General features: G+C 33.5%; 2 protein-coding genes and 1 pseudogene across 2 annotated transcripts; all 3 read left to right on the top strand.

Moving 5' to 3' along the window:
* The first annotated feature begins 714 nt into the window (after positions 1 to 714).
* LOC109815578 (ethylene-responsive transcription factor ERF014 pseudogene) lies at positions 715 to 2241 on the top strand (annotated as a pseudogene).
* Positions 2242 to 6453: 4212 nt separating this feature from the next.
* LOC109815567 (uncharacterized) lies at positions 6454 to 11366 on the top strand. Its single transcript, XM_083065789.1, has 11 exons — positions 6454 to 6579; positions 6694 to 6754; positions 6845 to 6921; positions 7176 to 7225; positions 7774 to 7856; positions 8220 to 8290; positions 8385 to 8541; positions 9589 to 9737; positions 9819 to 9917; positions 10028 to 11229; positions 11312 to 11366. The coding sequence occupies exons 1-10, from the start codon at positions 6469 to 6471 to the stop codon at positions 10097 to 10099; spliced, it is 930 nt and encodes a 309-aa protein (XP_082921915.1). The 5' UTR covers positions 6454 to 6468; the 3' UTR covers positions 10100 to 11229; positions 11312 to 11366.
* On the top strand, positions 11033 to 13506 carry LOC145952480 (uncharacterized). The gene is made up of 8 exons (XM_083064840.1): positions 11033 to 11141; positions 11312 to 11365; positions 11478 to 11540; positions 11631 to 11707; positions 11962 to 12011; positions 12560 to 12642; positions 13006 to 13076; positions 13171 to 13506. Exons 1-8 carry the CDS (start codon positions 11033 to 11035, stop codon positions 13489 to 13491), a joined length of 828 nt encoding a protein of 275 aa, XP_082920966.1. The 3' UTR covers positions 13492 to 13506.
* Positions 13507 to 13987: the final 481 nt, after the last annotated feature.

Below are 13987 nucleotides of genomic sequence, written 5' to 3'. Positions count from 1 at the left end.
AAAAATTTTGTAATTTGTCCCTAGTCATTTGAGTTGTATTAACTACCCTGCCAAGTTATCAACCAAAAAGTCGTATCACATTTTATTTTGTACTGTCGTAGAATAAATTTTCCTTGACTTTCAGTATCCCAAAACTATCATTATGCGACGACTAAATCAAAACTCTCCTAGAAGAACATCAAATTTTAATGCACAGGATGCAAGCTCATACATAACAAGTGATCAAAAATGTGCTAAAAGAACAGTACTTGACTGTTGATGCTAAATGGTAATTTTGTCTAGTTAGATTAACGAATTAGAGTAGTTTATTTGATCCTTCATGCCAACAATGGATGATATTCGACACAATTACAATATGGTCATAATTTGGTGTTAGTGTGAGTTTAGTTCAGATTAGAGATATAATTATTTGTTACGATATATCATTGGTTGAGAGTTTAGAAAAAATAATTTTCTCAAGAAAAAAAGGTTACCAAACAAGTTAGTCTATTAAGACATTAAGTCTGTATTCGACTGTTTTCATAACAAGCTTAACTACATATGGTAAGTAGCATAAGCATATTTTACCCATACAAGGAAGCTTCGTTAAGAAAGGACAGAAAAGTAATTTTAAGAACCAAGTTGTCCGTATTAAATTGAAATAAACTGAAAACCATCTGGCAACAATGTCGTATATTGACTACCGAGGATTTGCTTGTTGCTAACTTGAGACGCAAGCCTCTTTATGGCTCTATCAGTATCTATCTATAAATAGTGGACCTCTTCTTCCCTACATTCAGTCATTCACTTCCAATCTGATTCTTTTCCCCACTTTCATAACAGTAAGAAGAGAGAGAGAGAGAGAAAAAAAAGAAAGAAAAAAAACTAGCACTCAACAAAAAGAGCAAGAGAGACACCTCAGAAACACGTACCCTCAAAGAAAGAACCACTCTTCAACATTTTCTATTCACTGAAGAAGGATCTTTGCACTTGCAGCCATCCATCATGGTTAAGTCAGAGCACAAGATCAAATCGGAACCATCAAAGGCAATGCAATCTTTATCCTCATCATCAGCATCATCATCAGATTCAGATAGCAAGAAGAAGAAGTACAAAGGAGTGAGAATGAGGAGCTGGGGGTCATGGGTGTCAAAGATTAGAGCACCAAACCAGAAAACAAGAATATGGCTTGGCTCTTATTCAACCCCGGAAGCTGCAGCAAGAGCCTATGATGCTGCACTTCTATGCCTTAAAGGCTCCTCAGCAAATCTTAACTTCCCTTCAAGCTCTTCACAATATATTCTAGGAGATGCTGCATGTCTCCCAAATCAATCCAAAGAGTTGCTGCAGTAGCTGCAAATAGTTTCATTAACAATGCCACTGTTCCCCCTTCACCAACTCCTCCATCAACCTCATCATCATCATCATTGGTCTCATCCCCCTCAGTGGCTTCTTCTCCCTCGGATCAAATCGATGATGAAGCCTCACTAATATCATCCTTTGAGGCCTACACTAGTTCTGATCAAGCAAATGAATCAATGGCTGTGATGGAACCTTGGTACACCTTTGCTGATGATGATCTTCAATCACCCAAGTATGTTGATCAGATGTTAAGTGGTGCTTTCTTTGATGCTGATTCGTCTCATCTGCTTGATGATCTATACGAAGAAAGCGACATTCGTTTGTGGAGCTTCTGTTGAGAAAAACTCGAGCCAACTCCAATGTTTCCCTTTTCTCAAAAATTCAATTTGTTTGTCTTCAGTGGTATAACTTGAAGATGTTATTCATTATGACCATATTAAAATTTGTATACCATATGCTACATAGCAGCGCATATTAGATGAAATTCATAGAAGACATTTTTTTGGCATCTCTTATGTGGATTTCTACGAGTTTGAGATTATGTATTATTGATGCAAAGCTTGTTATGTCAATGCCATGAATGGTTTCCCATGTGTCACAGAATAAAGAGAGGAAAAAAACATGTAGTCATCAATATCCTTGGTTATAAGCAATTCCTTTCACTATTTTTTAATGTAAGGAAGCTTTTGTTATTGATTATCTTTGGGGAGGCCTTTGTTGCATGGGAAGGTATCAGAGATGCTTATTTCCAATTCAATGAGAATAGGGAACCATGTACAGAGCGTGGTAAATTGAAACCATTGGAAAAAGTGTGTCTTTTCGAAGTATTGTCTGCTCTCTAGTGTGCCAAAAGAACAAAGAGTGTTCCCTTGTTTTAATGTGGAAGTTTGGAATTTTATACCTTATTTTTCTCTTAGATGGAAATAAATCTTGGTTAATTTCCAATTTATGCATAGATGGATTGGATAGCCTAGTGCATAGTGGTCGATTTTGTACTACCTCGAGAGTTGTTACCCTCCCTCTCCCTCCTATAGTTTTGGGGTAGAATTTGGGAATGCTTTTAAATAATTGAGTTGATGAAGGGAAAATAATACTGTAATTGCAAATCAACGATGATTTGATTGTATGATGATTCCTCAATTTCTATTGTTTTTTAATTGGGCCAACTTTATTTGCCTTTAGTAGCATATGATATCTAGCGAAAAAGAAAACTTCTAGTCATGCCTGTCGATGCAAGCAACTCTTTATTTTGTATTTCATGTTAGTGTAACGTGTCCAGAATATTATATGCAAGATCATATTCTTTACACAATAAGAAGGCTAGACAAACTTTGACGCTTTTTGGCCAACTTTTGATCCGGATCACGTGTCCGAACCGAATCAGCAGACATGACCCGTCCTTTTGTGAAATGGGTGAAGGCATGGGATGCCATTCTCTCTTGTTCTTTTTACATTGCATCTAACTAGTCTCAACTCAACATGGACAAAGAGGAAATGGGAGCATAGAAGAAAGCTTTTGCTTTTGGTATTACTTGTTCACCAATACGCGGGAAGAAGGGCAGGGGATCTACCCTTTCCCTTGACACCTTAATTTGTTTCTCTGCAATCTGCATGTACATGTACATATTCTTGAGCCTACATAGCATTATGTTATGTCCCTAAGGCATCAATTTAATTTAGCTTATTCTCTATTTTATGCACCTGAAAATGATATAACTAAATGACAATCTAAATGTTACGTTTTGAGACACAGCATGTGAATGTCCTTATTTTGGCCATCAGCATGTGAGCTTAATGTGTCAATCAGTACGCGATTATAAATTTATAATACATTTTGTAAATAGTTTTTTGTTTGATATCAACAAGCGATTGCCTTGCTAGATGCACTACTTAATCAAGCTTGTTATATATTTTTCTAAACCAATTAATTCTGTATACATGGACGAGGACACATTAGTAATTTTCTGATAATCTGAGGGTCGAACAAAAGTTCTAACTCAAGAAGCAGAGGATGAAATATTTGTAAAAGATACTTTGATGTTCAAGTAAGTAGGACGCAAATATCGACAAGAGTAATAATTGACCAGTCACTTTACCTCAAAATAAAAATTATTTATATTGATATTAATAGGTCCAGATTTCAATGGGTCTTATATTAGGGTTACCAATTAAGTAATATATCGATGATCGACTTTGTACCCACAATTAATCCTTAATCTCTGATTAAGAGTGGTTAATAATTATTCAAAAGATTACTTGTACACCTTAATCCTTTCAGTTGTCAAAGGTGTCGAAGGGCCTTCGGCTCCCGAAAGTTCAACATAACTTTTGGGAGTCGAAGGTGTCGAATGGACTTTAAAAGTTGAAGGTGGCAAACAAACTTCAAAAGTCGAAGGTGCTGAACGGATGAAGTGTCTCCTTTGATTGCTGAAGATACCAGATCGTGCACTGAAATCTTTGGAGTCGAGAGTGTCAAGCAGATTACCGAGGAGTCGAGAGATCTTAAACTATCTAGGTTTTATTGAGTGGCTGAATGACTTACCCGATACAAGTTCCTTTCGAAATTATGTTAATAGTTTACTAGTGGGTATATCTTTTTGTCACTTTGTGCTCATAGAAGTATCATGTACTATAGAATTCAACATGGGCATAATTATTAGGCTCGTCATTTCTAATTTTCTTTATGACATGTTTAAATGTCATTAGGAACATGATTACGTATCTTATGTAAAGAAGGCATATGTTGAAGTATAAACAATGGTTAGGTATTTCGTGTGGGATCATTCACTTGGAATATAATGATTGTGAGAAAGAATAATTGGCCACCAAAAAGAAAATGCAGGAGTGGGGAGGTCGAGATCCAGCATTAAGCATGACTTAAATGATCCATGCTTGGCCTTATTAAGACATAATTTTAGTCAAGTGTTGATTAATCAAGAATCCGGTAGATTTCAATCAAGAAAACGTTCGATTTGTTTCACATGGCACCCTTGCCAGCCAACAACGCAAATTTAAGCAACATTAGATGCAAAATATCTTGCACGTATACTTGAAGTGTTTTATTTTTTTATTTTTTTATTTTTTTTACCGTGAAGGCGTCTTAACAACGACAATATTGCTTCTTTTTTTTTTGGGTTCACTGTCGAGCCCACAAGACTTTAATCAAATGCCACAGTTTGGTGTAAAACGTGCGAGTGAAAAATTGAAACTATTTTATGTTGACAGTGGGAATTTGGAATTCTAGGAGCACATAACAAGTTGACAATTAATTGGACACTGGGGATTACAGTCGTGTAAACAAACTTTAGTTATTATTACGGCAGCAGAAAAATATTTTTAAAGAAGATTGCTCAAAATAAAGTGTGTTATGATGGCCTCTATCATTTTTATCTTTGCAAGAATAAGAATGACAATTTAAAAAAAAAATGGGATTTGAATTTAATTTTTGTGTATTGTCAATATAATTTTTTTTGCACTATCATTAAATTTTAAAATATTTATTGCCAAAATTAATGAATTGATTAAACAGAACAAATTGTTTATTGTTATTGGAATGTTCGACTTTTTTCTTCTTCCTTTTCTTGACTAGCTGTAACACTGTCACCAGCTTATACTTTATCATAAACTTCACTCACTGACATCTATGACTTCGAAATGTGAAATTAGGGGTAATTATTATTTGTTATCATAAAATAACAATAAATTCCTCAAAATAATAATAAAAAAATTAATACGATTACTATATTATATTTATAAGTTTATGCAACCTTTTTTGGTTTTTTTTTTACGTAAAACTTCTAGAGTCAATCTAGTAACGGAGAATTTAAGTAGATTGCTTGAGATTCTAAGTTATTGTTATCATATAAAAAACTTTAATGTAAATTAAAAGTATCATGATGCTGAAATATAACTAAGTTTAATATAAAGTAATCACTAGCAAGTATTAATGACCTCTTAATATGTGACAGCTTTATTAACCCTAAACATATAGTTATAATGATGATTGAAACAAAAGAATTTAATTATAGGAAACTTATAAAACTTAATAACAACCTTTTATTTTAATTAAAACACCCATGATTAAAATATTTAAACTTGAAAAAATATTTATTATTGATCGAAAAGTATCAAAATCTTGCATTATGGTTCATATCACATAATTAGAAGAGAGAACGATTAACTAGAAGAGAAAATATGTATGACACTTAATTACTGATTGTTCAAAAAATTAACAGAGTTAATAACAAATTATAATAGGAAAATTAATTTACATAATAGAGTTAAAATTTTGGTACCCTAATACAATAAAAAATCTTTTAGAGATCTATTGATCACTTACACCATCTTTAAAGAGCCAAATTGAGTATTTACTCCATAAAGATATCATATAGGATAATATTATATGATAAGAGTGTTAATGGTTTTACGATAATTAGTTTAAAAATTATGTCTAAGATAAGTTCCAATTTATTGAAAAAATATATTAATAATGTATCAAAATTTAACTCATAAATTATTTACACAGTATGTAAGACTGATTTATATAAATCAGGGATATGAATTATATAAGACTTTAATAAATATACACAATCAATGTAAAAGCTTAAGTTTTTAACTAATCAAAAATAGATTCTTGGAACACTTATAGAATATTTTTTTTATAACAAATTGTTTTACTTAACTAATCAAACAAAAGGAAATTATAGAATTGGGCCAAGCTTCTTAGTGGGCCTTGAAGGTGTGGCCATTGAGTGACTGGCCCATAACCCATAACCCATAACCCATATTATTATTACACACTGTTTTCGGGTTTGGAATTGGAATTGGAACGCAGTAGTTTGTTTTGCACTGCGAATTGCAATCGCTTCGACTCCATCACCATTCATTTCGCCACTCGTAGTCATCATGGGTTTCTCAAACGAACAACTTGTGGCGCGCTTGAAGGTTTTACAAAACGAGCTTCCAACATTTCTGTTTTGTGCACCTTCGCTTCCCTCATTGCCCCTCACTAACTGTTGCGTTGTTTTCTCTTTTCTTCACAGGAGCTTCAGATTCCATTTTCCCAGTATGAGCATCCAACTGTTCTGACCGTTGACGCTCAGGTAAAATCCTTTAATACTATCTGCTATGTCTTGTTCATTTTATTTTCATATTTCTCATTCAGTATTCGTTTTCACTTTTCAAGCTCAATATGTTGGACACTTGGGGGGTGGGCTGAGTAAGAATTTGTTTCTCAAGGTATGCTATAATTTAACTGAAATTTGAAATCTATATATTCTTTATCCTTTTTTGGTTTTAAATTGTTATGCGTTTTGTGCTTTGATTGCTACACTTTTTTTTTAATTTAAACAGGACAAGAAAAACAGGTTGTATGTTGTTTCTGCTTTAGCTGGTACCAAAGTAGATCTCAAAGGTATGCATAATTTTGTAAACCTCACGTGTTTGTGTCGCTTTACTTGAATGGATATTAATAGGATTTCTTTGTTGCTTCAAAGCTGAGCAGTGTTATCTCAGCGGCTTGGTTTGGGAAAAGATGGCCTGAGAATGGCGCCTGAGGAGGCTTTAGGTGAAATACTTCAGGTCTGTCTATGCCTTTCTTCTATCATTTTCTTGTTGGAATCTTTATTTCCCTCTCGCTCTATGCTTATTACTTTGTATAAGAAGCTGTGTCCGTTAAAGTGACCAACAATCTTCTTTTGTATAATGATTGCTTGTGTTATGCTAAGTGAGAAATAGATAATTACATAATTTAAAAGGAAAATCAACATTGTGTTATCGGCACGGTTGAAATTAATGTCTTACACCTAATGCCCTTATTTTTTCCTACTCACCAGGTACCCTTAGGTTGTGTCACTCCATTTGCACTAGTGAATGAATCAGCAAGGTATACTCATGTTCTTATTCTGTTTGGTTACTTATGAGATATCTAATCTTTTTTCTTTGGAATGTTTACTCACATATCCAGTCGATTGCAATACCGATCTTCAGAGCTATTTACTGAAGGCGTTTCCCTCTTTCACTATTAAGATATTTTGCTTTGAAATCCATCTGTCGCTATTTTCCTTGTAGCTTTCTCACTTTAGTCTTTAATCATGTTCTTCTATCTTCTTTTAGTTTTCTTATAAAGTTTCTTTGTTAATTTAAGAAAAATTCTACCAGTTCTGAATTTAGTTATTGATTCTTACCTGCTATCAAATTTAAAATGTATTCTCTTGAGTTATGAACTAAATCTGTTGAATGATAAATAATCTCACGATTTTAGACATACTCACTTTGTTAGTGCACTGGCTTGTCGAAGGGACTTCTATGTTGGAGATGTTTATGTTTTTGCTTCTTAGACTGTTTATAAATATTTTTCTGACTCACTGCACTAATATATTTCCAAGGAACTAATTTATTTTTGTTTTATGTCACATCATTGCCAATCCGAAGAGATGTTTCACTGCTATTGGATCAAGGATTCAAGACTCAGAAGCACTGCTTCTTCCATCCACTGTCGAATGACATGTCCATATGTAAGTAATTAGACTCCCTTGTTAAAAGGAAAAAAAATGCTTTCATATTTTTTCTTAATCTTTTAAACTTGATGAATATTATAACAGATGCAACCATCTACATTAGGGATATATTTTGCTTGTATATGTCCAACACCATGGGTCCATCAATTGATGTCTGAAGTCCAAACATGACTTCCTTTCATGCTTGCTTACTATTTGATAATTTAGGAAATTAAATGTTGATGGTATTTTGTATCCAAATGTTATCTTTTAGCTCATCTATGAAGAAGTATGACACAGGATTTTAGGTTCATGTGAGATCCATTATGCTTTGATGCACTGAAAAGCTCAGTAAAATAGTCATATTGTTTACCATCGCAGCTCTAAATTCATCTGATCTTGACAAATTTCTTAAATCAATAGGAAGAAATCCCTCATATGTTGATTTGGAGGTGAGTAAATTCAAGGCACCCTTTTTTTTAATAAAACAATTAATTAACCTATTATTTCCATTGATGGTCATATGTCTGCCTTGTCTCCTTGCAGGCCAATCCTACAGTGGGGAAGGATCAACCCCCTGATCTAGCTGGACTAGTTCCATCTAGTTCAATAGTTTTGACTGATCAACCCCAAAAGCAAACTTCCTCACAGCCTAAGGGTGCAAACCATGTTTCTGTGGATGATGGAACCAATACAGTTTCAGGTAAAAATTCTATGAACTGCAGTATTCGATGTGCACATTTATCTATTACTTGCATTGAATTTGAAACAACAGTTTTTTTGTTTTGGTTGTCTTTATTTCTATGATTTGGATACTACTAAGAGCATTGTGCATCTATGCCTTGACTGGTGTTTTAATTGCTAGAGGTGCCTTGTATGATCACTGGATTACTTTTCCTTTGCACAATAGTTTTTATCTGCATTTTCCATGTATCTGAAATGCAAGGAATCTTGGGTAGTTTAAGTTATCCAACCTTGGCCTGAGAAAGCTGCCAGAGTTGATTATATACCACTTAACGGGATTGATAAGAATCAGTCAAAATCTAGATCTTAGCAAAAAGATGGAAAATGGAAAAAGAAAATGGTACTATTTTACTGATTTAAGGCAGCTCATCTATTTTATCTTATAAATCCTTTGTGCATTAGCTCAACATTGTATAATCGTCCAAAATTGTTACATTACGCGTTTAGGCAATGTATAATTTATTCTATAAGCAAACAGTTTTTTATTTTTTTTTTGTCTCAGAATGACATGAAATGATTACACTTGAGTTAACATAGTCTTCTATTTTATTTTGTTTTCCTCTTTCTCATGGTTGTGGATTAATTTCTAATCATTTGTTTCATAATTTTTTTTCTGTTAATATTTTTTTTTCCTTATCCTTAAAAATGTTAATGCATTAAAACTGAATCTCGTACCATTTGATACTAGAAGTATAAGAGGACCTACTGTTGATCTGGTCTTTCTGACACAAATTTCAAATTTATCTAGTGTAGTCAAATATGCTTGCTGCTGTATACCTTTACTCTGGGTGAAGCTACTGTATGCAACCTGCAGTTGCATTTAACTTCTACTCTACTACAATGTTTACCATCAAGTTGTTCAGGCTTATATTTTTCACATTTGACCTCACTTGGGCTCATAGAAGTTCAGCACATTTGTTAAACAATTTCTTAAGGGTAGCAGAAAAACCTTGTTTGTTGCTGAAATATCCTATAGTGATTAAATTAGTAAGTAAAAATCTTTCAGGTGCTGCCAAAGTTGTCAAGGCATCCTCTGGTGGGAAAAGTACAAAGAGGACACCGGTAAAAAATGTTAATTCATCAGGCTCCTATGCAGATGTTGGGCAATACGTTGAAGGGATATTGCAGAAAACATCACAATTATTGTTTTCAGAGGTAAAGTTGTATTATACTTTCTTTCAGTTTGGAACTTATGCTATACTTCCTGCATCGGGCTGAAGAATCTTGGTCATGCAGGTCAAGGAAGAAAATATAAAGTTACACGGGGAGCAACTGGGTACTGTGGTATCTGAAAAATTACAAAAAAACCTCAGTTCAGAGTTTAAGAACCTTGCTGTAAGTATATATATGAAGATGCTAGTAAGCTTTTCCTCTTTTCAGTAAATTAAAGCCTCCATGTTACATTTTTATGTTTCCAATTTCAATTTTCTTTATAACATTTGCAGATGATCTTTAAGAACACAGCATATACAGAAGGGTTCCATGCTGGTACTCGCTGCCAGCCCCCGCGCATGTGAAGCATACGATGGTTTAAGATTTGCTGGAGGGAAAGTAAAAGAGACCAAAATTTAACTCTTGTTGTTCAATGTTTAGTTTGTGGTAACATGCATTGATTGAACACTCATATTCTGGAAAATGTTTGGTATACACTCATATTGTTGATCGAAAAGTATCAAAATCTTGCATTATGGTTCATATCACATAATTAGAAGAGGGAACGATTAACTAGAAGAGAAAATATGTATGACACTTAATTACTGATTGTTCAAAAAATTAACAGAGTTAATAACAAATTATAATAGGAAAATTAATTTACATAATAGAGTTAAAATTTTGGTACCCTAATACAGTAAAAAATCTTTTAGAGATCTATTGATCACTTACACCATCTTTAAAGAACCAAATTGAGTATTTGCTCCACAAAGATATCATATAGGATAATATTATATGATAAGAGTGGTAATGGTTTTACGATAATTAGTTTAAAAATTATGTCTAAGATAAGTTCCAATTTATTGAAAAAATATATTAATAATGTATCAAAATTTAACTCATAAATTATTTACACAGTATATGAGACTGATTTATATAAATCAGGGATATGAATTATATAAGACTTTAATAAATATACACAATCAATGTAAAAGCTTAAGTTTTTAACTAATCAAAAATAGATTCTTGGAACACTTATAGAATAATTTTTTTATAACAAATTGTTTTACTTAACTAATCAAACGAAAGGAAATTATAGAATTGGGCCAAGCTTCTTAGTGGGCCTTGAAGGTGTGGCCATTGAGTGAGTGGCCCATAACCCATAACCCATAACCCATATTATTATTACACACTGTTTTCGGGTTTGGAATTGGAATTGGAACGTAGTAGTTTGTTTTGCACTGCGAATTGCAATCGCTTCGACTCCATCACCATTCATTTCGCTGCTCGTAGTCATCATGGGTTTCTCAAAGGAACAACTTGTGGCGCGCTTGAAGGTTTTACAAAACGAGCTTCCAACATTTCTGTTTTGTGCACCTTCGCTTCCCTCGTTGCCCCTCACTAACTGTTGTGTTTTTTTCTCTTTTCTTCACAGGAGCTTTAGATTCCATTTTCCTAGTATGAGCATCCAGTTGTTCTGACCGTTGACGCTCAGGTAAAATCCTTTAATACTATCTGCCATGTCTTGTTCATTTTATTTTCATATTTCTCATTCAGTATCCGTTTTCACTTTTCAGGCTCAATATGTTGGACACTTGGGGGGTGGGCTGAGCAAGAATTTGTTTCTCAAGGTATGCTATAATTTAACTGAAATTTGAAATCTATATATTCTTTATCCTTTTTTGGTTTTAAATTGTTATGCGTTTTGTGCTTTGATTGCTACACTTTTTTTTTAATTTAAAGAGGACAAGAAAAACAGGTTGTATGTTGTTTCTGCTTTAGCTGGTACCAAAGTAGATCTCAAAGGTATGCATAATTTTGTAAACCTCACGTGTTTGTGTCGCTTTACTTGAATGGATATTAATAGGATTTCTTTGTTGCTTCAAAGCTGAGCAGTGTTATCTCAGCGGCTTGGTTTGGGAAAAGGTGGCCTGAGAATGGCGCCTGAGGAGGCTTTAGGTGAAATACTTCAGGTCTGTCTATGCCTTTCTTCTATCATTTTCTTGTTGGAATCTTTATTTCCCTCTCGCTCTATGCTTATTACTTTGTATAAGAAGTTGTGTCCGTTGAAGTGACCAACAATCTTCCTTTGTATAATGATTGCTTGTGTTATGCTAAGTGAGAAATAGATAATTACATAATTTAAAAGGAAAATCAACATTGTGTTATCGGCACGGTTGAAATTATTGTCTTACACCTAATGCCCTTATTTTTTCCTACTCACCAGGTACCGTTGGGTTGTGTCACTCCATTTGCACTACTGAATGAATCAGCAAGGTATGTTCATGTTCTTATTCTGTTTGGTTACTTATGAGATATCTAATCTTTTTTCTTTGGAATGTTGACTCACATATCCAGTCGATTGCAATACCGATCTTCAGAGCTATTTACTGAAGGCGTTTCCCTCTTTCACTATTAAGATGTTTTGCTTTGAAATCCATCTGTCGCTATTTTCCTTGTAGCTTTCTCACTTTAGTCTTTAATCATGTTCTTCTATCTTCTTTTAGTTTTCTTATAAAGTTTCTTTGTTAATTTATGAAAAATTCTACCAGTTCTGAATTTAGTTATTGATTCTTACCTGCTATCAAATTTAAAATGTCTTCTCTTGAGTTATGAACTAAATCTGTTGAATGATAAATAATCTCACGATGTTAGACATACTCACTTTGTTAGTGCACTGGCTTGTCGAAGGGACTTCTATGTTTGAGATGTTTATGTTTTTGCTTCTTAGACTGTTTATAAACATTTTTCTGACTCACTGCACTAATATATTTCCAAGGAACTAATTTATTTTTGTTTTATGTCACATCATTTCCTATCCGAAGAGATGTTTCACTGCTATTGGATCAAGGATTCAAGACTCAGAAGCACTGCTTCTTCCATCCACTGTCGAATGACATGTCCATATGTAAGCAATTAGACTCCCTTGTTAAAAGGAAAAAAAATGCTTTCATATTTTTTCTTAATCTTTTAAAGTTGATGAATATTATAACAGATGCAACCATCTACATTAGGGATATATTTTGCTTGTATATGTCCAACACCATGGGTCCATCAATTGATGTCTGAAGTCCAAACAGGACTTCCTTTCATGCTTGCTTACTATTTGATAATTTAGGAAATTAAATGTTGATGGTATTTTGTATCCAAATGTTATCTTTTAGCTCATCTATGAAGAAGTATGACACAGGATTTTAGGTTCATGTGAGATCCATTATGCTTTGATGCACTGAAAAGCTCAGTAAAATAGTCATATTGTTTACAATCGCAGCTCTAAATTCATCTGATCTTGACAAATTTCTTAAATCAATAGGAAGAAATCCCTCATATGTTGATTTGGAGGTGAGTAAATTCAAGGCACCCTTTTTTTTAATAAAACATCTAATTAACCAATTATTTCCATTGATGGTCATATGTCTGCCTTGTCTCCTTGCAGGCCAATCCTACAGTGGGGAAGGATCAACCCCCTGATCTAGCTGGACTAGTTCCATCTAGTTCAATAGTTTTGACTGATCAACCCCAAAAGCAAACTTCCTCACAGCCTAAGGGTGCAAACCATATTTCTGTGGATGATGGAACCAATACAGTTTCAGGTAAAAATTCTATGAACTGCAGTATTCGATGTGCACATTTATCTATTACTTGCATTGAATTTGAAACAACAGTTTTTTTTTGTTTTGGTTGTCTTTATTTCTATGATTTGGATACTACTGAGAGCATTATGCATCTATGCCCTGACCGGTGTTTTAATTGCTAGAGGTGCCTTGTATGATCACTGGATTACTTTTCCTTTGCACAATAGTTTTTATCTGCATTTTCCATGTATCTGAAATGCAAGGAATCTTGGGTAGTTTAAGTTATCCAACCTTGGCCTGAGAAAGCTGCCAGAGTTGATTATATACCACTTAACGGGATTGATAAGAATCAGTCAAAATCTAGATCTTAGCAAAAAGATGGAAAATGGAAAAAGAAAATGGTACTATTTTACTGATTTAAGGCAGCTCATCTATTTTATCTTATAAATCCTTTGTACATTAGCTCAACATTGTATAATCGTCCAAAATTGTTACATTACGCGTTTAGGCAATGTATAATTTATTCTATAAGCAAACATTTTTTGATTTTTTTTGTCTTAGAATGACATGAAATGATTACACTTGAGTTGACATAGTCTTCTATTTTATTTTGTTTTCCTTTTTCTCATGGTTGTGGATTAATTTCTAATCATTTGTTTCATAATTTTTTTCTGTTAA

Source organism: Cajanus cajan, chromosome 10 (genome assembly GCF_000230855.2).
Source record: "Cajanus cajan strain Asha chromosome 10, NIPB_CcT2T_4, whole genome shotgun sequence".
NCBI lineage: Eukaryota > Viridiplantae > Streptophyta > Magnoliopsida > Fabales > Fabaceae > Cajanus > Cajanus cajan.
This window is presented reverse-complemented; position numbering and strand designations above follow the sequence as displayed.